At 36.7% G+C, this 26,259-nt stretch overlaps 1 protein-coding gene across 2 annotated transcripts in view; it reads left to right on the forward strand.

Moving 5' to 3' along the window:
- Window positions 1-715: 715 nt before the first annotated feature.
- LOC121317184 (transmembrane protein 8B-like) overlaps window positions 716-26,259 on the forward strand; it is an 83,350-nt gene continuing 57,806 nt past the window's right edge. Inside the window, exon 1 of one of the 2 annotated variants that reach the window (XM_041252853.1) lies at window positions 716-883. In XM_041252853.1, the coding sequence (XP_041108787.1) occupies window positions 799-883 (85 nt within the window). In that variant the 5' untranslated portion in view covers window positions 716-798. Of the gene's footprint in view, window positions 884-12,442; window positions 12,598-26,259 lie in introns of those variants that run through there. The other variant, XM_041252861.1, reaches the window with a different exon arrangement.

Below are 26,259 nucleotides of genomic sequence, written 5' to 3' on the forward strand. Positions count from 1 at the left end.
TATTTTTTTTTTTTTTTTTTTTTTATATAATACATGGATAGCCGCGATGCTAATATTAAAGAAAACGAGGTTCAAAAGCACAGTTCTGTTTTTTCCGTTTTTTAAAGTGTTTTTCAACTGTACAGATGTTCTATGTCGTTTTCTGTTTAGTTGCTCTGAGATACGAATGTATCAGCTTTAAATATTGTTTTTGTTTTTAACGTATTCTCATTTTGTTGATCATTAATGAACATTTCTATACTGTGGGTGTTGTCGAGTGATTGAAAACTCAACTGATGATCTCGATAAGTCGAATGAGTCAAGAGGAATTATCACTTTTTGACGTCACTACTGTGATATTATCACTTTTTTTCCTGAATGGCTCAGGATGCAAATATAGCCTTCATCCATGTATTATATTAAATTAAAAAATGGATGATAACGAAACCGGCCTATACCAAACTGCTAATTACCCGTGGAAAGTTTTCCACGTTGTATCTAACTTGGTTTGAATATGTATATATGCTTTGTGTAGGTTAGCAAAACAAAATACATTCTTTCATTCTCATAAAAATGAACATTTTGCTTTGCAACCCCTGCTACAACAATTACTGACACCACCATTTGCCAATAACCTCGGCCTCAATTATGTCAACTATCCAATCCCAGCAATGTTGGGAGGAGCATTCTCGGAATAGCTATCCTACCGACGTCATTCATGAAACAGCTGGTCTGTTGCAATAACTGAAAATGGGGAAAACCTCAGTAATATAAAAATCATCTCCGTGCTTTCTGGAGGTATCGATTTAGTTTACCAAGATGTGGCGGCTGGGAGGTCTTGGTTGGGATGCGGGCTGCGCACAGCTCCTGTTGCTTGTTTGCCCCTTTCTCATCTCTCTCGGAGGTGAGTCATATAAACTGGGGTTAGAAAGAGATTTGTATGTGCTGCTGAGGCAGTGGAGCTGTCCTTTGTGGCGGTACTGAAATAAGAGAATAGTGGTATAGGGATATTCTCATCTGTAAACAAAGTCATTTGATATACCATACAGCAGTTTCAGTATCGGGCGGTTTTTCTTAGTGTGTGTATGTTATACTGAATTACAACGATTTTTTTCTGTTAAAAAAGAAATACTGGACATTAAGAACTGTAAATGATTATTTAATTACTTGGCAATGTTTATTTGCTGGATGTCATTTATAAATAAAATGAAGACAGAAAAAATAAAGATTTACCTTACCTGCAATACTTCTGTAACGCATCTATGCAACATTTTTTTTTCTTTTTTCTTTGCGGTGGTAATATTTCTGAAACTAATCTTGTAAGTCAGTGTATAGCAGTAACAAGGTGGTGTTTTCTATATTTTAAATATGTACTTAATTTTTATTTCAAGATAATTCCATTATCCTGATTACACTTGTATTGTTAATAATTTTAATCAGGTCTGCCATTGCACGCTGTCTGTTGTTTCTCTTCATAGTGTTCATAACTCTCTCGGTCTTTTGCACAAAACGTTACAACTTTCTCGTCCTGGCTAGTGGGGTTTTGTCATTAAGTATTTGTGAAATAAGTCGTGGGGAATTAGAAACACAGTACCGCCCAGCATTTGTTTAAACTTAGCTAAATATGTTGCTCGCCTGTCTCCAGTAATTTTTGCTATTGGTTCTGCCACGTTATTCTATCACTGCTGTAAGTGTTCAGCAAACCTTGCTGACTGAAATTTGACTGAATTGTGTGAGCAAAAACGCAGAATCATGGCGAGGAAACAAGAGATTTAGTTTTGCACTGGCTTGACACTTTTTTTTTTTTTTATCTCAGTGTGTGTCATTATTAACCAGACGTTCATCTATTGATCATTATTAAAGATGCAATCTGGTATTAGTCCGTTTGCTATGTGTGGTAAAGCTGCAGATCTGTGATCAAGTTAAAAACAAATGCACTGGTGTAGCAATTTCGTTGGCAGGGGGGAAGTTGATGGATAGCTTCAGTTTCAGTTTAATTAAAAGGTTATGTGCAGAATACTGTATTTTATACAGTAAATATATGTATAGGCTGTTCATTACTTAGTGGATTGTTACTATGATTCTGCAGTCATTTCCCATCAAATATTGCATGATAAACAAATAGCCTGATTTGCTGTCTGATTTCATGTTGTTACTATATGGGTATTTAGTATGTGTGTGTGTGTATATATATATATAAAACTGAAATATGTTGCTTGCATAAGTATTCAACCCCCACACAATAATATTTGGTAGAGCCACCTTTCGCTGCAATAAAGCTTTAAGTCTTTTGGGGTAAGTATGCACCAGCTTTGCACACAGTGTCGGAGTGATTTTGGCCCATTCTTCTTGGCAGATTTTCTCCAGGTTATTCAGGTTGGTTGGACGACACTTGTAGACCACAATTTTCAATTAGTGCCACAGATTCTCAATGGGATTGAGATCAGGACTTTGTCTAGGCCACTGTAGGACATTCACCTTTTTGTTCTTGAGCCACTCCAATGTTGCTTTGGCCTTGTGCTTGGGATCATTGTCCTGCTGAAAGTTGAATTTCCTCCCAAGCTTCAGTTTTTTAGCGGACTGAAGCAGATTCTCTTGCAGTATTTTTCTGTATTTTGCTCCATCCATTCTTCCTTCAATTGTAACAAGATGCCCAGTCCCTGCTGATGAGAAGCATCCTCACAGCATGATGCTGCCACCACTATACTTCACTATAGGGATGGTGTGTCTTGAGGCATGGGCAGTGTTAGGTTTGCACCACACATAGTGCTTTGAGTTTTGGCCAAAAAGCTCTATCTTGGTCTCATCTGACCACAAAACCTTTTCCCACATCGCAGCTGGGTCACTCTCATGCTTTCTGGCAAACTCCAGACGTGCTTTCAGATGGTACTTTTTGAGTAACGGCTTCTTTCTTGTCAATCTCCCATACAGGCCAGTGTTATGCAAAGCTCTTGATATGGTTGACTGGTGCTTCCACTTCCTGATTATTGATCCAACTGTGCTCACTGGGATATCCAAACACTTGGATCTTATTTTGTAGCCTTTCCCTAATCTATGCATTTGTATTACTTTATCTCTAACTTCTGTAGAATGCTCTTTGGTCTTCATTTTCTTTCAGATTCACAACCTTACCAATGATCCTTCAACAGTGGGGTTTTTATCCAGAAAATGTGACAGGAACTTTAATGGTTCACAGGTGGAGGCCAATGGTAAGGTAATTGTGTCCTCCTTAGGGCAATTTCTTTCATTGGTGCAAACTGGGAGCTTCCACAGCACAGGGGTTACACTTATGCAAGCAAGATATTTCAGTTTTTTATTTTTCTTAAAAATATTTTCCAACATAAAACCAATGTCACCTTACAATAATTGATTCTGAGTTTCAGTGTTTTAAAATAAAATATAGAACAGAATGAAGTTTCAATGTACCATTTGTAATTCAGTAATATGAGAGAATTGGTCAGGGGTCTGAATACTTTTGCAAGGCACTGTATATATAATACTATATGGATATGGAAATTCTGACACTCCATGTGGCAGAGCAAAGCTCTGCCCTTTTTAAATTGGCAGGGATGGGGTTAATTTCCCCTACCTGCCTGGGTTTATTATGTTCAGGTGGCTGGGGTTGATTAGTTGATTAGGTTAATTAATGATCAATCAGCGCCCAGCCACCTAACGTAAAAGGAGGCCTCTGCTTCTCATTTGGAGGAGGGAGCTGAGGAAGCAGGTTGGTTTTGTTTGGTTGTGATTTTTCAATTTTCTAAATCCAGTGAAGGCATTGCCCAGCCTGGAAACCTTTATTTTGTACATTTTGTTTTTTGTCTTTCTTTTGTTTCAATTCTTGTTTTGGCCCTTGTGCCCTTTTATTTTTGTATCTATTTATAATAAAAGTGTATTTTTTTTTGAACTGCAGTCTGTCTCTGGGCCTCTATCCACTTGCCAGCCTGCCACACTCCATTACAGTCAAACCCATTATATATTGCTTTTTTTTTTCTGCTGAGTTTGACATAATGACCCATATAGCAATTATTACAACAGTTTTCATTAATAAACACCATTGTAATATGTGCTGTACTGTGCTATATTGTACAATACATTGTAATAACTTAAACCATAAGCAATCTGTAAACATACACATAGAGATCTGTGTGCTATGTCAGACCTGTCCCATACTACAGCAACTCACTTACATGTAAACCTTCTAATCCTATGCTGGTATTTCCCAAAGTGAAAGTTAGGTCGAAATCAGACTGATCCATGTGATTAGTATTACCCATAATGTGATAATAATCAAAGTGATATTATCAGGAACTTGTATTGATTTTCTCACTGTGGTGGGGTGCCCCACCCCTGTGTGTATTTTTGTGTTTTATGTTTTATGTGGTGTGTTATTGTTGGTGTGTATGTATTAGTGCACAGGGTATAATATGGGCTATGTAGCATGAGTGATTTAAAATGTATACTTGTATTTAGGCACAGGGATTGCACAATCACTTCACATGCAGATGCAATGTGTATTTGGGCACGGGGAGTGGGCAAAGTAGTGTAGCACGTGCAGACTGTGCTGAGATTCAATTGAATGATTGATTCGCAATCGAGTCTCGGTACAGCTGCATAAAAGAGTCAGTGTTTCACGTGCATGGGGTTGAGTGTTCGCAGTGGAGAACGGGAGAGAAAGGAGAAATAATTAAAAGTCAAAGGAACAACAATTGCTACTTATGAGGGATGATCCTCACGATACTTGTTTGGGGTTCGTCCGCTGTTTGTCTGTTTGTTTTGTTCAGTGTTTTGTGTTTTGTTAAATCTTTGTTTATTATTAAATCAGCACATCGGCGCATTTCATATCCCAGCACTGTTGTCTGTCTACTTCCTGGCCTGACGTCACCACAACGCCACCTTATCACACTCCCATAATATTGTGGACAAGCCATTGATAACAGGTGGAGGCTGACATTAACTAGAGTGACGTTAAGTAGGGTTTATTGTAATAGGAAATGTAGGTGGGGTTCTACGTATTGTTGCAAAGATAAGGATCCTAATCTTGCATAAGTAATTAAAGTGGACCTACTTGCTTGGGCTCATCACTGGTGAAGAATCATATGCTTGCAAAAGAATATCTTTGTAACAAAAAATCAGATTCAGGTTTCTGAGCAAAACTGAAGTCACTGTTCGAGATTTCTCCAAGTCCTCTTTCAACAAAGAGGCCATTGTTCAGAGTGGATTTTTAGGTTTACAACAGATGACATATGGGGAGTAAATAGATGACCTCTCTGAAAGCAAAGAACAATACACAGCAGGGGATAGAGCCAGCCACCCACACCAAATAGGAGCACACGTCAAGCACTGCTGCCATTGATTATCTATTGACTGAAGCAGCAGGCATGTCCAAAATTCCTAATAAGGTATATTGCCAAGTGCATCACTATTTTTCTTTTAACCAGGTGACCACAGTGATGTTTCATATAGTTAATATTGCTATTCAGTGCTTTTATATGTCTTCTTCATAATGAGCTTATAAACATCACTCAAGAAATGTTTGGTCTTTCTGACAGCAGGAATATCACAAGATATTTTTTAATAACAAAACAAAACAAAACAAAAAAAAACAGGGATTTTTTTCCCCCTTGCTTTAAATCTTTTTGCTCTATAACATTTAACATGAATACTTTGATACATCTGACACACTGTGTCTGTGCTGGAGTAATTAGTATGTGTTATCTTTGCAGTGTTGATAATATTGAATAGTATGTATATTCATTTGAACAATTGTGGGTCAGCTAAAGGTCCACTCAGAAGGACCTGGTGGCTAAATGCCATGGGCTTTCAGTTGAGTACCAGGAAGGATTAGAGGCGATAAGTACTGATGAAACCAGAATATTCCCTATTATAGAAGGTTTTGAACAGGTCTTGTGTCTTTTTTTGTTGAAATCATTTGCAGAGTCAGCACTGGCTTGATAAAACCGATACTAATTATTCATTTTTAGTCAGGTCCCATCCCATTAATGCATTGGGCATCTAAATAATTATGATATGGTATTAAAATAAAATGGTATGCAATGGGATATTCAGCTTGCTCATATCTCTGTTTTTAGAAAAAAGTCATGTTTAAATGCCAGATTGTGACCCACTTCAATAGGTCAGTAGTGGTTATCATCTCATAGTGTGGAAATGATAGGGCTGGTACAATACCACTAAAACTGTCCAGGAAACAGAAAAACAAAATCAACCGAAGTTGTCACCATAATAGACATAGTCCAATCTCTTTTTCATATGCTGCCACATTTTTCCAATTTCAAGCACATGTTTATATAATTAAGAGAAACCTTTAAGACAACCTGGTGAGGCTTTTCACTCAACGTTAACATATAGTAACTTTTGCCAGCTTGATGTTTACAACGACATGTTGTCACTTAATGTTGACATGGTGTTGAGCTGGGTTGACTGGGAACCCCTAAAAGGTATTCCAAGAAAGATTTTAGGAATGTATCCAATGAACTGTCCGACATAGTCTAATTTCTGGTAAGTCCAAACATGCTTCCAGATGGTCTAAATGGAAAACTCGTTGCTGAAGTCATATCAGCCCTGAAGAAATCATCTGAAGACAAAGAAATGGTCTGCAGGACTAAACACATCGGACAGTGCTAACTAGATCATGGAGCAATCCACAGAACAGACATCATCTGACTTCTTGACAAGAGTAATGGCAGGTCATTTCAAGGACAGTAGAGCTGAATGACAAACAAGTGTTTTAAGTTGCTGTGGGGAAACATGTGACAATTCTTCAGTGAGTTTCAACTCAAATACCTTCAGGGAAGCTGTGAAGTCTATTCAACGCCTGTTCACCAGAATGACCCATACTGTAGATGAGTCACCTTTAAGGCTGTTCCTTTTCAAACACTGGTAATATGTGTAGTCTTCAATATGGAAACAACGTCAACTGCTTTCTTATTCAAATTGTCTTTCAATACAGAGATCCAGTACAGTTTGTATGTATTATAGAATACATATCTGAGAATACATTTGAAAAACAAACAATTCAGTCGTCTGAGATACAGCCCAGTTGCAGAAAAGTATGTGTTATAGTGTTAGGCATTTTAAAGCATGTGCTATAGTGCCAGGCATTTGAAGTACTATATATGTCAAACTGCTTTATGTTTTCTTTCTTTTTTTAGTAATACGTTAAATTAAACAGGCAATTTCAAGTATTCTGGGGGTATTTTTTCTTAAATTTGAAAATAATTTGGGAGCTGAATTTGGCAATTGCATGAATAATGAGGCACAGTGTTATATCTACGAGCCTCTTCTTTGTGGAAGATGAAGTCCCTTGTAATATTATTTGTTTGGATGTTTTTTTTATATGTCTTGCTCATTAAGTTTAACAATGGCATTCTTTTCAATTAGTCATTTCACACACAAGCATTTGCTGAAAACATCCTTTCAGCCTCTATAGCCAAGGAGGGACTGAAAGTTTCCCCAAGATGCAAATATGTGTGCCGTTTATACAGGGAATTTTGTCTGGAGAATTCCTCCAGTTTATGATATGTTTCTGAGGAAGTGCAATATGGTCTATGCAGATGAGGTGACACGATTGACCTTGTGTACTCTTGTACGCTGTTGAGATTTCCATCAGGATCTTGCACTGAGTAGTCTAATGCACCAAGATGTTCTCTGTGCACATGCTGTACTGTGTGTAATTATTTGTGTTAGCCTGTTAAGTGTTTTATGAGATTGCATAAATCCTGATGAAAACTATTATTTATCACATCCTTCAAGGTCCAGACAATGTGAGGACAGGGTTGGACTGCTGTGTTTTAATATAGTCACTCTGAAGACAAAATATCAGGAGAGATTTGCAAACAAATACAGACATTTGTCATTAAAATGAACTCGGATTACACAAATTTCCTGATACTATGAATTTTCTACATGGTCCTTGCCAAATTTAGCAGTCGCTTATTTTAAATGACTTCTTATAATATGAATTTACATAACACACATTTCCTGTTAGTGCAAATTATTTTAGAGCCCAGGGAAGAAATTATTTGAATAAAATGAATTGCTCTAGTCCAAACAGCTGAGTGTAAAAGGTATTGGTAAATGCATTAACTTTCATCTAGATTTGGGACTACAGATCCTAATGCACTTCATGTTGCTTATAAAAGTGGAAGAGTTGAAAGTGGTGGATAATGCCCCACCATACAGATAAAGAAAGATGTTGCTGCAGATTTGAACATTACTGTGAACACTTTCTCAACCACTGTAAAAAAAAAAAAAAAAACGGGATACAGTAGTACAGGCCTCTAAACTGCAACCTGTGGATGCATGTGTTTCCATTAAACTGACGGATGGCCCGTCTGTAAACAATAATACAATCAAACTAATCAAGTCCCAAAACGACACAAAATAAACCCATTCCCACATATAAACCACACCAACACTAATTTACCACTGTGCAGGGCAATCGCACTGCCACATGTAGTAACCTCTGTTTTTATTCATTTTCTTCCATGGGAAATGCAATGAAATGGAAAGTTGATTGGCAACTGCCAACAGCTATGGCTTTAATAAATCACAGCATACCTACACTCCCAAATGTACTGTTCCACTGAGAAAGAAAGGGTAATTATTTGCATTTATGCTATTAACCTTTACGCTACAACAGCACTTTTTCCTTTTGCCTGGGGACACATTTATGCACTTTACATGGAGTCAGAGTTAGTATGATAAATACAAAAGCATTCAAGTATATTATCTTAAATTAAAATGATATATACTGTAATGTTGCATATAAGTATTGACATTCTCTGTTAATTTCAATATGATTCTCCTGAGTACTATGAAATAAATGTTGATTATGATAAAATATTTTAACACTGGGATGGAAATATCAATGTTCTTATTCCATGTTACAAGACTCATTGTTGGATTAAGTTGCATAGGATATTGAAAATATGTACTTTTCTACTGTACAGTGCTCTGACTGCATTCCAGTACTAGCAAACAGCTTAGCTGACCAGCTTTCTAGAATTAGGTTTCTGACGTGTGTAGTTACGCTCTAAAATCGGAGTTAGGATTTTGGTTTGTTTTTTATTCAATTTGTAAAAATTAAAGCGCGCGGAAATGTTTTTTCTTTCAATTCCTGTGTGATGGGTCGTGTTTTGTGTTTTGAAGGGAAAAGAGCCTGAGAGAGCCTGTGTGGCGAGTGTGTGTGTGTGTGTGTGTGGGTGTCTATATATATATATATATATATATGTATAAAAATCCAGAGTTGGCAATGGAACGTGAAACAAGCAATGTGATTGGTTGAGCAAGGTTCCAGTTGTCCGTATATTGGATGTATACAGACAATTATGGCCTTTTCACGTATTCTAAATCACTGCGCTGCCTCACAGAATTTAAAGTATCAGTAGCCATCTTGTTTACAGTTACAGATGTACAGTAACTATAAAACCGAGTTACCAATTAACAGCAAAAAAAAATAAAAAATCCCCAAAATAGTAAGAAGACATGTCGATATGGATGAAGATCAATTACATGAACTAGAAGAGAGCAAAACAGAAGAAAATTAGCAATTTGTAAACGCTACAGAAAACAACAAAGTGACACATCTGCACATTATCCACCCCTCTCCAACACTGATCTTAAAAAATTATTGAAATCTGAGACAACGTTGAATAGATTTTGTTCCTCCCATGTGTTCTGCTCAAACAGTATCTTGCACTGAGATAAAAATAAATAAATAAATAACTCAGTGCCGTCTCATTTCAACTGGTGTATCTTTTGTATGGCAATGTACACAATATAAAAAATAAGGATGTACTTTTGCATGTTTCAATTAAATTAATTTACTCCTCTTATCTTAATGTGTATCTTAATATATGTGTGTGTGTGTGTGTGTGTGTGTGTGTGTGTGTGTGTGTGTGTGTGTGTGTGTGTGCACATGATCAGTTAGTTACAGACTCTAATCTGTAATCTATACTGTAATCTACAGTATAGGATTGTGATGATGTATATATTATTATTACATGTGTATCTCCAAGACCAAAATGGGTTAATATTTTATTGAAAAGTTATCATTTGCTTATTCTAACTAAGGTATTAGTATGACACCAAATGGACTTTTATCAATTCTACTGCATGTAGATTTTATAGTCAGACTGGTAAATTAAAATAATAAGCTCCAAATGACTTGCAATAGGAAATCAACTATTTACACATGTTTTAATTCTGCAATCATAGATGTAGGGATGGGAAAAATGTTGTTATTTGTCTTCTCCATTAAGATTCAAATGACTTTTAAGATGACTGGAATTCTGAATTAAAATGTGAGGAATCTGTTAATTGCACAACAGGATTAGCTTTCTTCTTGACATAATGGGCTAATTTCTTTTTGTCTTAAAAAAGCAAACAAACAGATAACTAGTCTTTATGATAAGGCTGCAAGATTTTGTCTGATAACTCAGACTACATACTCAAGGCTTTTATCCCCTTAAGGAAAGGCACCCTGGTACACATTAAAAGGCGATAGAGTTTTGAATGATATTTAATTAGATACTGCTTGACCCCAGTGTACATGCTAAAATTAATTGGAGAAACTGTGAATATTACCAAAGGGCGTTCGAAAGAAGAGAAAATTCAATAGCTATCTGGTAGCAGCATTGTAAAACTCAACCTGGCCTTCCAGAGATGCTTCAGTAACCCAGTTAAAAGCCTTTTATTGTGTAATAGTGTAGTGTTTGTTTATCGTTTGGCAGCAGTGGCTGGGTTAAATATAATATTGTTGTTAGAGGATCAATGTGAGACCCTGTGCCTGTGAAGCTGTTGGTCTGTTTTCAGATTTGTTTTATATTCTCTTGATGGGTGTGAAGAGCTGTTATGTATGAGAGGGCACTTGAGACAAACATCAAAGCTGGTTTTCAGGTTCCCACTTAATTGTGTTATTTTCACTTTTTAATTGACAGCACAGCAACTGTAAGCATTGCTAATATTATACAGTTATGGTGTATTTAGAGTATGTTAAACTATACAAATGTAGCTGTACTTTGATAATATTAGGAATAAATAATATTAGTATAACGTTTGAGCATACATACTGTACAGTTGATATTCAAATGAAATAATATTGACTAAATATCAGAACAGAACATTTTCGAATTTCTTATACTTTAAAAAAAATGTTGTATTATCCCTTGATACACAAAAATGACTATGAAATAATGCCTCTATTTGTAGATAAATGATACAAGTAACAAAACTGTTTAGCCAAATCTTTCTTGTGATGTTTCCAACCCCCCTCCCACCACCACCACTTCATTAAAAAAGATTAAAAAATAAATTAAAAAAGGAAAACATGGCTACAGTTCTTTGTAAATGCCCATTCATTGCTGCAGTATTGTGCTCATTATGACCAATCTAGTCAAAGTGAGAATGTGACAAGCAAGATGTATGGAATTATTTTATCAATGACTTCTATTGAGGTCATTGATAAAATAATTGTAAAGCTTATTTATTGCCAAGTTTATTTTGTGACACTGAAGTAAAAGAGATGGTTGTGCTATATGAACATTGTTAAGGGGGCTAAAACCAATTCCAAAATATTTTTCCAATATTATAACAGCAAGAGAATATTCAAAGTTAAATGTCTAAGGGATACAGTTTTTACAAAGGAGGATACGGACAACATGCCCCACATGTCAACCTGTTCCTATCCAGTTTCAAATAAGTTTACTATAACCAAGGAAGAAGTATTAAAGGGACTAGGAGCTCTTAAAATAAAAACAATCCCCAGGACTGGAAGAGATCCTCCCAATAGTAGTCAAAGAAATGAAAGATTTTATTTACAAACCACTAACCAAGATCATGCAACAGTCTCTTGACACAGGGGTTGTACCGACAGACTGGAGAATTGCAAATGTAGTACCGATCCACAGAAAGGGAGGCACTTTTTTACAAAGATAATTGTGAGGGTCTGGAACCAACTCCCCAGTAACGTTGAAGCTGACACCCTGGGATCCTTCAAGAAGCTGCTTGATGAGATTCTAGGATCAATAAGCTACTAACAACCAAACGAGCAAGATGGGCCGAATGGCCTCCTCTTGTTTGTAAACTTTCTTATGTTCTTATGTACTTATATCATTTCAAATAGATGGTGCTGTGATAGGCGTTGTTTTTTATAGAACGGGTTATACCTCGGATTAAAGGAAGCATCTTCATTAATGTGCAGTGAAGATGATCTTCAGTTACAGAAAATTAACTGGCATCCAACGTTATATACAAGCTCATAATTCTCAGCTTGTTTTATCAGCTGATGCGTGTTGTGCTTCTGCTTCTATAATTAGCACAGTGTGTCAGCTGTGTGAGGTGTTTAACATTTCATTCCCTTTGTCTTGTTTGATTATACCATCAGTTCCCAACACCCCTCTCCCTCGCTTGTTTCTCACTCTCTGCAGCTTCTGCAATGCAAGCTTGCCAACATTTTGAAAATAAAGTGTGAGACAGCAACTCAAAGCACTGTGTCTGTGAGAAGATGGATGGGGCGATTATACCAACAGAGATTTGTTCAGAAAATACTCCCCAGTTTCTTTTGACAACACTTGATTTTTACACTTGATGTGTGAAATAGTAGGTTCTTCTTCTTCTTCTTCTTCTTCTTCTTCTTCTTCTTCTTCTTCTTCTTCTTCTTCTTCTTCTTCACAGTTAATATGATTTCCCCTTTAAGCTGCATATTATAACAGTATAATTTCCACCAATATTGGAACAGGATTTTCTTTTTTACAAAGTGTGTTTGCACATTGTGAACTGTTATTTACACCAGACGATGCTGTAAATGATTCATTTACCCTTTCCTGCCTCAGGGACTGTAGCAACATAAAATAGGCTCCCTGAGGAGGAAACCCCTGGGGTGCCGTTCAGCTGCAGAGAGCAGAGAGGAATCGAGAGCTGTCTTGGTAGAGCAGCCAGCATTTCTAATTACAACTGCACCAAAAAGTTTTCATGCAATACGCTTCAGGCATTCCAGCATTAACTGCAGTATTGGAGTAAAAGTAAAATTGGTATAAAAAAAAATTATATTTTAAAAAAAGAAAATCGTTGTTTCAAAACAATTTTCCTTTTGCAAAAGTATTCGAAATAGAAATAATCTCAGAAAATGTAATGTCAAATAAAAATAGAAAATGCTATTTCTGTTTTAAAATCGTGTTGGAGTAAAGGTGAAGACCATAATCTTTTTTATTATATAGTGACAGACTTGGCCGTTAATTCACAATGTATTTACACATTGAGGCCCAAAATTTATAAAGGAGAAAAACTGACTGCAAAAAGCCACATAATGTGCGTGTTCAGAACGACCTATTTTATAAGACTAATTAGGTAAAGCAGGCGATTCAACCAATTCGACCCTTAGCAATTCAGCGTATATCAGACGGGTCAGGTCCAATATATTTTCACACGTGCTGTTTATTTTACACGCTCTGTTTAAAATTTTTTTTTTCAGAGTAAAACAGGTTTAAAAGGCACTGCATAGCAAGGGACACTGTACTGTATCTTCAGCCAAGCCCCACCCCTTGTTTGCTGTATTTTTCACATACCTTTTCATAGTCGTGCATACTGATAAGCCCTCTCCTGATCACTCGTTTTATCACCAAACTCCTCAATAATGTGATCCAAGTCATTATTTTATTACTATAATATCCCAAAAAGCTCTGAAAATGTCTGTGATATTCTTTGAGCGCTGGATACAGAAGCAGCTATCTTCTTTGTTTGTGTCCATATTATCTCTGTGGTGCAGGGGCTATGTGTATTGCTCAGATACACACCCTTTTTTTTTTTTTGCTTTTCTTGGCTCCTATCGGTCTCACTCGGCCACTTAAACGTTTTCTCTGCTTTTTCCTGAGGAAAAACGACAAGAGGCCTGTGCTTGACGTCTTTTTGATGATGTCGGACAGGGTCCGACTTCGGACTGGAAAGGGAAAATTGTAATGTCAGACCTGGTCCGACATAGGACCGCAAAGGGTTAAATACCCCTCACTTCAATTAGCGTTGGAGAATTACACACCTCTCACAATAAATAGCAGGTTTGGGACAACCCTGCATGTTAGGCTACACTTTCCAAAAGAAAATGAATGGCACACAAAGCCTCAGCCTGGTACTAGCCATGGTGATGAGGATGCTCAGAAACGAAAACTGAAATCTACCAATATGGAATTGGAGATTTTGGTACAAGCAGTAATTGTAACACATGAAGATGTATTACAAGCTCGAAATACATCACCAAGACAAATGGATAAAATATTGAATGTGCAGTGGCTTCTTAATAAACAAATGTACCACTTCAGAGTTTGTAGTAGGTTGCTTATACATTACGACGCATCATCCAGTTACTGTGCTTCGCTTATTAGTTATTTTATTAGTTATGTTACTTATTAGTAACTTCATATTTCATATAGAATAATTCCAGGCATATAGATTTTATAAACTTCAGAAACAATACGTTTTATTTACTTACATCCATGGCAGTCAAACCGGTGGATAATCCTTCCATTGTTATACAGCAATATGTTCAGCAACAATACAGCTGCATACGAACAGTGTTCAGTTTAACTACGACTTATATCTTCTTAAAGTCTTATGCAGTTACAACTCTCCAATGTTTATATTTGTCTGTATTTCTTACTCTGTATGATTTTAAAGCATATCTGTATGGTATATACTGTATGGTCGAAAAGCTGCACTTGCTCTAGCTACAAACTAACTGCGTCATCTCCCTCTGTACTTTTTTTTTTACTGTATCCTTTCCAACTCAAATTTAACAATAATGTCTGAACCAGTATTGTTAAATACCAGAATGCCATATTACAAAAAATAGATTCTGTAGGCATCACTAAAATAGCAGTGGAGAATGAGCCCTCATTGTATATGAGACTTTTTCTTTTGTGTGCCTCGGAATACCGTTCTTTTAATAACACCTACACTCTAAAAGAAGTAAATTAGCTTTACCACTGTGGGGAGACCTTCTTAGGGTCAGTCAGAAGGGTTAAAAAATGAGCTCTTTTCAAAATGTTAATAAATGTTTCTTTGTCCTTGAAACAATGTCTCCTTCTTGCTCCAGACAAGCCTTCCACATCATTTGCCTTTTATATAGCCTACTGTCTGACTGCAGCAAATTAACACCTGCGTTTCAGAGTTCTAAAAATAATCACGCAAATACGAGGACCGCAATTTCAAGCAGCATTAATAAATTAGACAGAATATTTAATGGACCTCATTTGTGAAATCCCCTCCCAATTTTAGCTGTTTTGTTCAGAAACGCCCCAGAATTCCATATGCATCAAGGGCTAAAGCACACAGAGACATTGCCCCCGTAAATCATGTGTTAATTGCGTGTTTATGCCATTGCGTGTGTTTTATAAATCCCATCCAAGAATTCAGAAACCCCCAGCACCTGTTTTACGATCGTAAAACATGTGCAATCCTTTTATAAATCTGTTTTGCCAGACATGAACACTTGGTACAGTAATTCAGTTTCACTGGTGAACACCAGACCTGTCAGAAGTCTTATGAGACACCCATACCTGACACATTAAAATGTATGACAGGCGAAACACTCCCTAATGTTCTCCTTAAATAAGGCTGGTCTATTATAACTACCAACATATATTAAAATAGCAGCAAATATCACTTTGATTTTACACTTATAAACATTCATATAGTACAATGTCCATCTCCCTTATAAGAACTTTAACTGGAAACTGACACTATATCTCCGTAGCAGTGGTAAACCTGTAATTGGATCAGATTCCTTCCTCTCTATCAAGTATATTACATTAACATGGCAACATCTATTAGCAGTTAACACTCCCAGTGCCAGTTTTCAATTACAGAATGATGTGATGTTACCACATTCAGACATTTTAAATCCCTGACTGCTTTGGATGAGGGAGAAGTGACTTATTTTTCTTAGTGGATTTAGCATGATCCAAACTCCAAGCCTCCTATTTTGCTAAATCTGAACCTTTTATTCATTTGTTGATTCATTAATTTCCACTTCAGATGGGAAAGCTAAATTATGTTATGGAAGATCAGACTAGTCTATTCTTGGGGGTTTTATTATGACTAAGCTATAACATTGCATCACTGCTTCTTAAAGTACATAAGTGCTTTTACAGGTAAAACACAGCTCCTTTGGACGTGAAAGATAAGGGGGTATATTTTAATGAGCCTCTTTTAGAAAGCTCTCAGCTAACCAGTAAACCAGGGTAAATTCGTATGGTAATTGTGCAGTTTTTCCATGCTTTCCCCATGGTTATACTATGCATTTTCACACTTTAACATGGTTTGCTGTGTTTATAATTAGCTTTTCCATACCCCTCTGGTCTTTACAGTGCTTAACTATGCTTTACCATGTTTTCAGTTTGTTTCATTACATGTTGCTATTCTTTTACAATGGGAATCTTTTAAAAGGGTTAGGCCAGCAGATAAACTGAACAAAATTACAGGGCTGACAAATTAGTTTCTTGAAAACAGAGAGCTTGACATTGACATCATAATTGGCCAGACATCTGCCTCCAAATGGTTCTGCTTTTTCAACAGTAACTATTTTGTAAGTGAATTATTCATGTTAGAATGAATTAAGCTTCAAATACTAAAACCTTCTGTATAGTCCTTTTGTAGGATAATAATTCTGTGTGTAGTAATACCAGAGATTGTGGTCTTTAGAGGTAATGTCAAAGACAGATGACATCCCCATGCTTTCTGAATGAAGGATTGCATTCATCTGTCATTGATTGAGGAGCAGCAGGGTTATTGATCCTGGCTCTATCCAAAAAACTCAATAAGCTTTTATTCCCCTGAGGAACCTCTGAAGAAATAAATGTTAATAATCAGAAGGATGCGCTGTATAATTATTTTCCAAACAAACAATTGACAGTAATTATTTCCTGTTACATATGAAAGTCTATACAAATTATGAAAGTAGGCAGGTATAAATCCATAGCAACCACAGCTGACTGCAGCTCTTCCTCCTCCCAGGAAGGCCAGGTATGTGTGTCTGCAAGGGAAAGAGTTCAGTGGAACCCTTGGTACTGATCCGTCCACAACAGCATTGGCGATTAGCAATCCAAACATGGAGGCATCCAGCTTGACATTTATTTTTAGAAATATACTGGAGCTGTATTTGATTATATGCCAGAGGTTATTATTTATTTTGGCCGTTGTTCATAGTAACCAGTTAAGAGATCCAGGAATATATTATTAAAATATAAAGGGGTATAGACCTGTGACCTAAGTAGCCAACACAGAGAGCCTAAATTTTGTACTGACACAGAACAAGACCTGGGGTGAGCAAAATGACATGCCCTGAATGCACTATTGAAACCCATATCACATGGTTTATAGTTAATTAACCATGTGATGTGCACATACAGACTTCAACAGCACTTCCTACTGGCATAGTATGCATTACTGTGTTCCCCTAGGCTTGTTCTGTAACAGTACAGTATCAACAGCTCTTGCTAAATAATATCCAGTGTCTAACTGTGATATCAGTTTATTTTTATCAGGATTCAAAAATGTAATCCAAAGATTTAGTAAATCACTGGTACATGGTTCTTAATTTATTTTCTTCTCCCCACTTGTGACTTTACCAGGCTTTTGCTTGCTTGTTCATAGCATGTTTCTTTCTTGTTGTGTGATGTTTTCTAATTAAATACGGCAAATTTGCATTTACTCTGAAATCCTGTTACTGCTCATCGTGACGCTTTAGCTGAAATGTAATTGAGAAAGACAAAAGGGTTTTAATTTTGTGCAGTCATGGACTGATTTGGGCTGGCTTAAAGGAGGGCTAGTCCTCAGCCATCTTTATGTTTGACAGTGATGAATGCTTGGGGGGTCTCCTGACAAGCTTTGATTTGCATACATTAGCAAGTCCACAGAGGAGAGGACTTTCGCCTTGCAAGGGGACCTTGAGACACTGCATGACTGGGATAATGTATGAATGTATGTGATGTAAGAATCGTGGAATGATTCTGGGAAATTGGCATAAACATTGATGATACTGCAAGTGGAGTCACAAACTACCTGCACATTAATTGATTAGACGCCCTTGTGATTGATATAATCTGTGCCGCCCTCAGTCAGTTTACGTAATGGCACATGTGCGCAGTCTATTGCCCCCAATACTGAAGGGAATGATCCAATGGTAATAAAAAAAAAAAAGTTTCCTTATTTTGTAGCTTTGCTGTGTTCTCGGGAAAGAAATGTAATTGCCTGCCCGTGTCACCAAAGCTTCTGTCACTTGATGAAGCACACGTGACATTGTTGGTTGGCTCTCTCCATACTGATCCCCTCCCGGTCTCTGCAACGATCCAGTAGCGTAAAATCCCAGTGCCATTTGGACTTTAATATGCACTGATATGGCACGAGATCTAGCAGTCTGGCTTTCCAGATCTCCCTTCAGTTCCTCACACAGGTCAAATATTGCAGCTCTACAACTGTAACCCATGTGAAACATTTTATGCTAGAGTCATATTGGTTATATGATTGGCAATTGTCTATATAAGTAACGTAAGGAATGCTATCTGGTACATCTGAAAACTGGGCCTGGGACTTTTTTTTAAGGTTTGAAGAAAAATGTTGAGCAGTTGATGGGAAAAGGGGGGGATGTCTGGTTCCCTACACTGAATTGCATCTTACGTCTATATCTGCTAGAGCTGGAAGCTGATTGGCTGATGGTGCAGAATAATGTGCAACAACAAACCCAGTTAATCTAGCAAATGATGAAATGATTTCAACAGCACTGCGACCTCTTTCACTCACATCAATCACATTCTATATTACCTGGGTAATGATTAACAGCTGGTATTCAGTAAGCTGGGGGTTTAGGGGACTGTTTTACCAAGTGTGTTAGTTTGGAATATTTCTTTGGAGTGTTCTCACTGCTGATTACTTTACTGCAGTTCTCTTTGAATAAGATAATTCAATTAATCTGGTGGCAGTTCAGTCTCGCTATGATGTTTTTTCATACTTGAAACAAAGTCTTACCATAAAATAAACCTTGAATGTTGTACCCATTGAGGCATTGAAACCACATTGATCACAATGATATAAACTTTAAGATGAAATCGCGGCCAAATAAAATCGTCCAGTCTGGTGACAAGGGAACCTTTTCTTTGAGCTTCACTATCTGCCTGAACAACTTTACTGCCCATGATATTTCTTACTGTGGTTTTGCTGTCAGAAAGGTGCATCGTGGTACTGTGTAGCCCAGAAAGACTCCCAACTGCTCTTATCTTGACACAGTCAATTGCTCCTCTAGTCAATGTTCAAAGTTAACCTTTTGCATTATATTTTAAACCTCAGAATGTACTGCAGAAAAAATGAGCCCCATCCTGATAGAAATGGGTTTGATCAATGAGGTTTTAGGAGCCTCTAAGGTCTCACCGTATCCCAAGAAGACTTACGGATATAAGGAGTGAGGTTTGAACAGTTCATCCCTCCCAATAAGGAACATTTTTACCTGAAATGTTCACATTGTTAATTTCTGTATCACCATCTGCTGCAAGTAATGAGTCATAACAATCATGCTACCCTTTTGTAAAATAAAATCAATCACGCTTACAAAATCTCAGCAACATTCTGCACACATGTATGCAACATTCTGCACACATGTATGCAGCAACAATGTAGAGCTACAGTTTAAGATATTATTGCACTTCTGGGTCACAGGAAGCATCTGAGTCATAGCAGTCAGGGGTGGAATTTGAGAATCTAAAGAATTGCACCCCATGAGTAAAGATCCACTTTTTAAAGGAGCAGTAGACAGAAACGTTTTGGAGCACATTTAACAATCCTCTCAAATTGCACTTCTATTGGTATAGGACTGTGAAGACTTCCAAAAACAGTGGAGGCAGTATGCAATATTCACATGACTGCCACCCTTGAGCTCATTAGCTTGGATAAACTAGCTGGGAAGGTCCCCAGAGACCCATGCTGCTGTATTTCTTAGATTCCTGCCTCGCTTATCTGAATTCTGCTTTGAAAAGTCATTGGCTTTGTTCTCTCTACAGTATATAAAAAATGTGACTAATAAACAATTGGCTTCCAATATGAAAATATGTCATATAACATTTTGGCAATATAACATTACCCGTTAAATGTGTGACAATAGTTTTACAGCAAGGTTTTATAGCCCTATTTTATAGCTTATTAAAAATGATAACATGGTAAAAACTGTCATCCTATTCATTTCAATGGCCGGTGCCACATCACAGGGTGTGCATCCCCTTATAAAAGTGAGCCACAGTAAATCTGCACTGTAATTTTGCAGTTTTCCCATGCTTTTCCCCTGGCTATACTATCGCTTGCTGTATTTATTTAAGAGACTCTCTGGGGTTTACAATACTTACCTTTGCTTTACCATGTTTTCACTATGCTTTATCACCCTTTGCTATGTTATTACCATGTTAAACTTTTACAAGGGTTAAGTTACACCAAATGAACAGCTAAGGATCAAAAAGATGCTTTACATCTATTCGGTATATAATTGCAGGTAGTCAATTAAATTCTGTTGCTTCTAAGGCAATGCAGGCAAGGCAATTTTGATCAAAGAGATTATCCTATGCTTCAGTGATTACCTCCTGGTTCAGCTGTGAAAGGGTATTCTGATTAAATGCACCAAACAGGCAGATTTAATATAAAGTACTATGTTAGCTTCACCTCAGAGGATGCAAATGTATATATATTATATATTGGATTGTTGGCCCAATCTCTGTATGGCAGCTGTTCTCAGCAGCTTAGGAAAGATTGTTACTTTCACTCCCAATTTGAAAAAAATTACATTTTTCATCACTTTTGGATAGTTCAAGTGTTAAACAGAATGCATTGGGCCACACTTGGAGTGGGCACATGCATAATAGACCCAGCTCGAGGGCTGATACGACTGCAGACATCAGACCCAACAATTTTTGGAACCGCACCAAGGGGATCTTCGATCCCTGTTGAAACAGGGAGAGGCAGCCCTGAATAGCTGCTACTCTGTCGTCTGACAGGTATGCGCACTTCATACTGGAGTCCAGCCAGAGCCCCAAGTACATCTTCCACTGCACCGATATTAGCCGACTCTGCATCGTTGATGGTGAGGCCCATCAACGATGGCTTCCTCAGCTTGGATGTGCTCAGCATTTAATAAACGAACAAGTAGAAAGTAAAAGATTGTAAAGACAAACAAAACACAGGACATGGCACTGGCAGCCAAAACAAAGAGACAAACAAAACAACACTTTGCCACAAAAGTGGCACTTTACCACACAGACCAACAGGTTTTAAAAGACATATGTGGCTATTGAGCTGTATATGCATTGCCAACCCCTTTACTGTGGCTTGTTGTGATTTTTTGATGGATAACATCACATTCCATATGGGCTACTCTGGTACAAGCTTGCACTTCTGATTTATATGATGGTAATGCTTACTTGGTAGAATATCTATGTGAGGCTGGATATGATTCATAGCACCCTCAAACTGCTTCCTCCCATCAACCATGTAACTGAAGTATTCTGTAGTTTGAACAATACATTATATATAACTTCTAGGTTTTTCAGGGTTTTTTTTGTGTGTGTTTTTAGTCAAATTGACTGGTTGTGTTTTGTGGACCAATTGGCCACAATTAATGAGGGTCAGAGTTTGGTATTTAGGTTGTGGTGATCCAGCGTATGCAGTAATTAATCAACAGCTAATTGGAGTCACATCTACACGATGATAGGAATATGTCTGTATATGTTGTGATTGTTCGCATAAATATTTTGCATTAAATACAGTAGGAATACATCTCTGTATATGTTGTGTTTGTTTCCTTAAAAGGGTGCATCAGCACAAAACAGGTATTTCTGCAGAGTAGTGTGCAATGAATAGCCAGTAAAGGCAATATTTCTCCACATGAAGAATCTATCTATCTATCTATCTATCTATCTATCTATCTATCTATCTATCTATCTATCTATCTGTCTATCTATCTATCTATCTATCTATCTATCTTCTCTTTAAGATAGATAACATGTTGTTGTTTCTCTGGGGTGCTTACTGAAGCAGATTTCTTTTTAAAACCATTCTATCATGTTACATCACAGCACAGCAATTTGTTATTTTTGTGCTTTAAATCTGGTTTTGGTAATAGAAATTAAAATTATTAAATTTTTTCTTTATAGACTGAGTTGACGCTGCTCTAGAAATTTCATTTTCCATGTGTATTAAAACAAACAAAAAAATCAATTTACTTTTTTAAAGCAATTTGTCCTCCTCCTCCTGTGGTCGTTGCGCCGCTTTCCTCTCCCGCAAACATTATGTGATAAAAAGCTGCATATTTCAGTTTATTTAGTTGAAATCCATTTAAGGTGCTGTCTAAACATTTCTCTCCAAGATAAACTACAGCCCTGGTTGGTATATACAAATCAATGGAAGGGTAAATATATGAGTCAATAGCAGGAAATTAACAGGGGAAATAACATAGGGTCTAAAATATTTGATAGATAATAATGTTTCATGGATTTTTAAATGGCCAAATGTGTCAAACTGATCCCCATTGGTATCCACTGTACAGCTTCCACCCTACAGGTTGTTACCAGTCTTGGTTATTGGGAGGTGGTTTCAGACATTCCTCTTTGTCCATCCATCCATTACAGGGTTGTGGTGAGCTGGAGCCTGTCAGCAGTTTATGGATACAGCTCAGTTTAGAGGCCAGTGGTGTATTGAACTGTATTTAATGCAAACTGTGCAGTTGCTGTATTTTGATTTAACTTTCACTGTCAAGGTAAACTGTGTATCAATAACCAATAGGTCATTAATTAAATTGAGTATTTTTTCTAATTGGTTTTAGTTGAGCAGGTCATTCATACTGTACTAATATATGAATAACTGTTAAAATCTTCATATGTTAGCTGTTGTATATTGATACACACTACACTGCACACAAATGAATATAGATAATATTATGCTGTAGAATATTCTAGCACATTCAAACTCATTGAAATGGGAAACATTGCGGATTGGTTCAAGGAAATGTTACTATACATACCTGTTACTATACATGCATCCCTGCAGATAACTGCTTTAAATAACCCCAGCATGCTTTGTGCAATGTAGTGTGACTTTCACAAACAAAAACCTCTTAACGTGACCTGGTGTCATTTGTGTGAAAGGCTAAGACTTTTTGCAGACGTTAAATGAAATTACTGATGGACAATTGTGTGACTGCATGCTTTGATAAATGTGGAGCAAGCTTATGTGTGGCACATTTATTTATTTTGTTACAATCCAGAATACTTACTGATATCAGCCATGATTGCAGTTTGATTTAACAGAATCATTAAATGTTAAATTAAATAACAAAAATCCATAATAACAAATAAAGAGTGTTAAAGTTGAAAATAGAGACTTGCAAACTTATATTACCACTATAACATTTTGCATTACATTTTTTTTTTTTTTGATAAGTGTTAAAAGGTGAAAGGGTTTACAGATTTGCCTAAAATGAGAAACCCCCCTCACGCTGCTTTCCTTCAGAATCCCAGCTTCATACTAAAATCAATTGCTTGTACTTTTTTTTTAAAAACTCATTTTTAGTGTTTTCATTCAAAGTTTATTATAATGTATTGTTATCCTCAACATATTTCCTTGTCTTCATTGTTTGTCTTACCTTTTGCCAGTGTCCACTGCATGTACTGATTCAATAGTTTGGTGTGAACACCAGATCACACCTGGAGGCCTTCAGATACTGGTCTACTTGCTATCCCTAAAGTTGCACTCGGTTCACAAGGTGTATTAAGGATCTTTCTTTCAAGACTCATATTGGAAAGGACTCTGAATAATGTAATCAAGCATTTTCTTACTGTCCAGTCTAAAACATGTGCAATGCTTTTGTATGCTCTTGCATGAAAGTTCCAATTGGAATATCAAAAACATAGTGTACTTCTTTTTAACATAAATATATCTTTCAGCCCCAAAGAGGACATATAAAATGCTTTTGAAAGCAGTTTTTGCATACACCACACATTTAGCCATATCACCTTTCCTTTAGTCAAGTGATCCAGCAATAAATCTACAATGCTTATGTCACAATAACTCCTTTAAATTAGCCTATGTTTATCCAGTAACATAAACTGACTTGCTTTTTATGTCCAGTTTCAATTCTTTCTCTGTTTTCTTGCTATGTTTGCGATAGCAAATGCTGTAGCCTCTGCCGTTTTAGTTCATAGTAATGAATTGGTTGAACATTTCTTTAGAAAAAGTGTTTAAAAGATGTAATTTTTTAAATAATAATAACACACATTCTGTAGATAAAGAAATAAATCAATAAATCAATAAAGGTTATGTGTATGCCTTTGCTATTGAGCGTACAAATAAATGACACGGTGTGACTAGTTTGATAAGACAGGGCATTAATTATTGACCCACCAAAAATGCAGGCGATTGAAGAATGTGACCTTGAGACAGAAATGTTATTCATTTTAATGTGTAAGCTTGACTTTGAGGTGGTACCGCTATCTCAAGCACTTCCATTAAACTATTTAAAGTTTGCTTTTTGCAAACCTGTGACAGGATGATTAATGGTAATAATAAAAAATAAATGGCGAGGGAATTCATAGCCTGGATCCTTCCAGGTTCAGATTCATTCCTACTGTGCCGTGCCTTTGCCATTGGTGTCACTTATAGATCGCATATTGCTCTGTCATTCACTGTTGTTGTCTACACTTCAATATTTACCATGGTTTCCGTGGTTACCCATGGCTTAAAAAATGGTCACATAGAGCCATCATTTATTTAATCTATTGTGGTCATAAAACTGCACCAATTCAGAAATTTAGCATCTACAAGTGGTTTAAAATGGATAATTGTGCTGGGGCAATTTAGTAAGCATAGCAAATTAGAATTTAAGCAGGAAAAAAATAAAGAGTATAATAGAGAACAGAAATAAGTGGTCAATAAACTACCGCATATGGAATTCTGCCTTTAAGGTGAAATATTTTATTACAGGTAGTTAAATCCTTCAAGAGAATATCAGCATTACCAATGAGAACAGGATTCATAAAATCTCTTTTCTTTGTCATTACGCTGCTTTGTAGTTCAAACAATGAAGGATATATACATAATAAAATGATGGACATTCACAAGTGAAAATAGCAAATATAATTGTGTTTAAGAATCCATTGATAAAACATCTATAATTTAGTTATTTATGAATAGCAGGGAATAACAGTTACACTAACAGTATCTATGCTTTCATCCTTTTTGTGTTTTTAAGAGTTGCGGGGTTCAGAAAAATATAGTGTTACATGTCCCCACGTGTTGCTACAACTGTTTAAATAATGTACCTGTAATTTCTCTTTTCTTTGTTAACATCCTGACAATGTTTTACAATTATAACTTTACAATCTGCTTCAAAGCTCTTTTCAAAATGGCTGCTCTAGTGCACTGGGGTTTGAGATCTGTCCTCTAACTGCACGAAGAGCAATTTAAAAAACTAAAAAAACCATAACAAGTGTTCTGACTTTTCTGTTTCGTACCACATCATGGATCATTACTTCTGTGTTACCTGTTTGACAATGTGGGCAATAATCCTTACACTATCAGTGCACTAGAGTGGACATTTTGAAAAGAGCTTTGAAACAGACTTTAAAGTTATACGTGTAAACAGTTGTCAGGGTGTGTGGCAAAGATGGCTTTGAGAGGCGTGGGTGGTGACGTCAGCGTCCAGGAAACAGCACATAGATAGAGGTATGGAGCTGGAATTGACAGCAGCCGTTTATTTATTAAGTAATAAAACAAAACACTTTTACAAAACACACAAAAGAAATGAGCACCTTGGCCAAAACAAAACAAACACAAACAATAACAACCATTGGTAAAAACGAGTACCTTTCAACTTTGTGGCATTCGTCTTTCTCCTAAGTTCTCTTCTTCTAATGACCCCGGAGCAGGTTCTTTTGTATTCTGTGGCTGGAGCCTTAATTACCTATTAATAAAAAATGACCTTATTAAGGCTTCAGCAACATTCCCACAAGATTTATAGGGATGAGGCTTTAACCCCATCCACGCCAGCTGCACATTATAAGACTGGCTTTTTCGCCGGTCTCAAATAATAAATAACAATGAACGATGCTCTTCGTCCGCCCTCACATAAAACACAATATAACAATGATAATACAAATGAAAATAATAATCATACATAGATAAATAAATATAAAAAAGGGGTGGGCATCCTGTCACAGGGTGTTAACAATGAAAAGAAAAATTGCA

This window comes from Polyodon spathula, chromosome 1 (genome assembly GCF_017654505.1).
Source record: "Polyodon spathula isolate WHYD16114869_AA chromosome 1, ASM1765450v1, whole genome shotgun sequence".
Classification (NCBI taxonomy): domain Eukaryota; kingdom Metazoa; phylum Chordata; class Actinopteri; order Acipenseriformes; family Polyodontidae; genus Polyodon; species Polyodon spathula.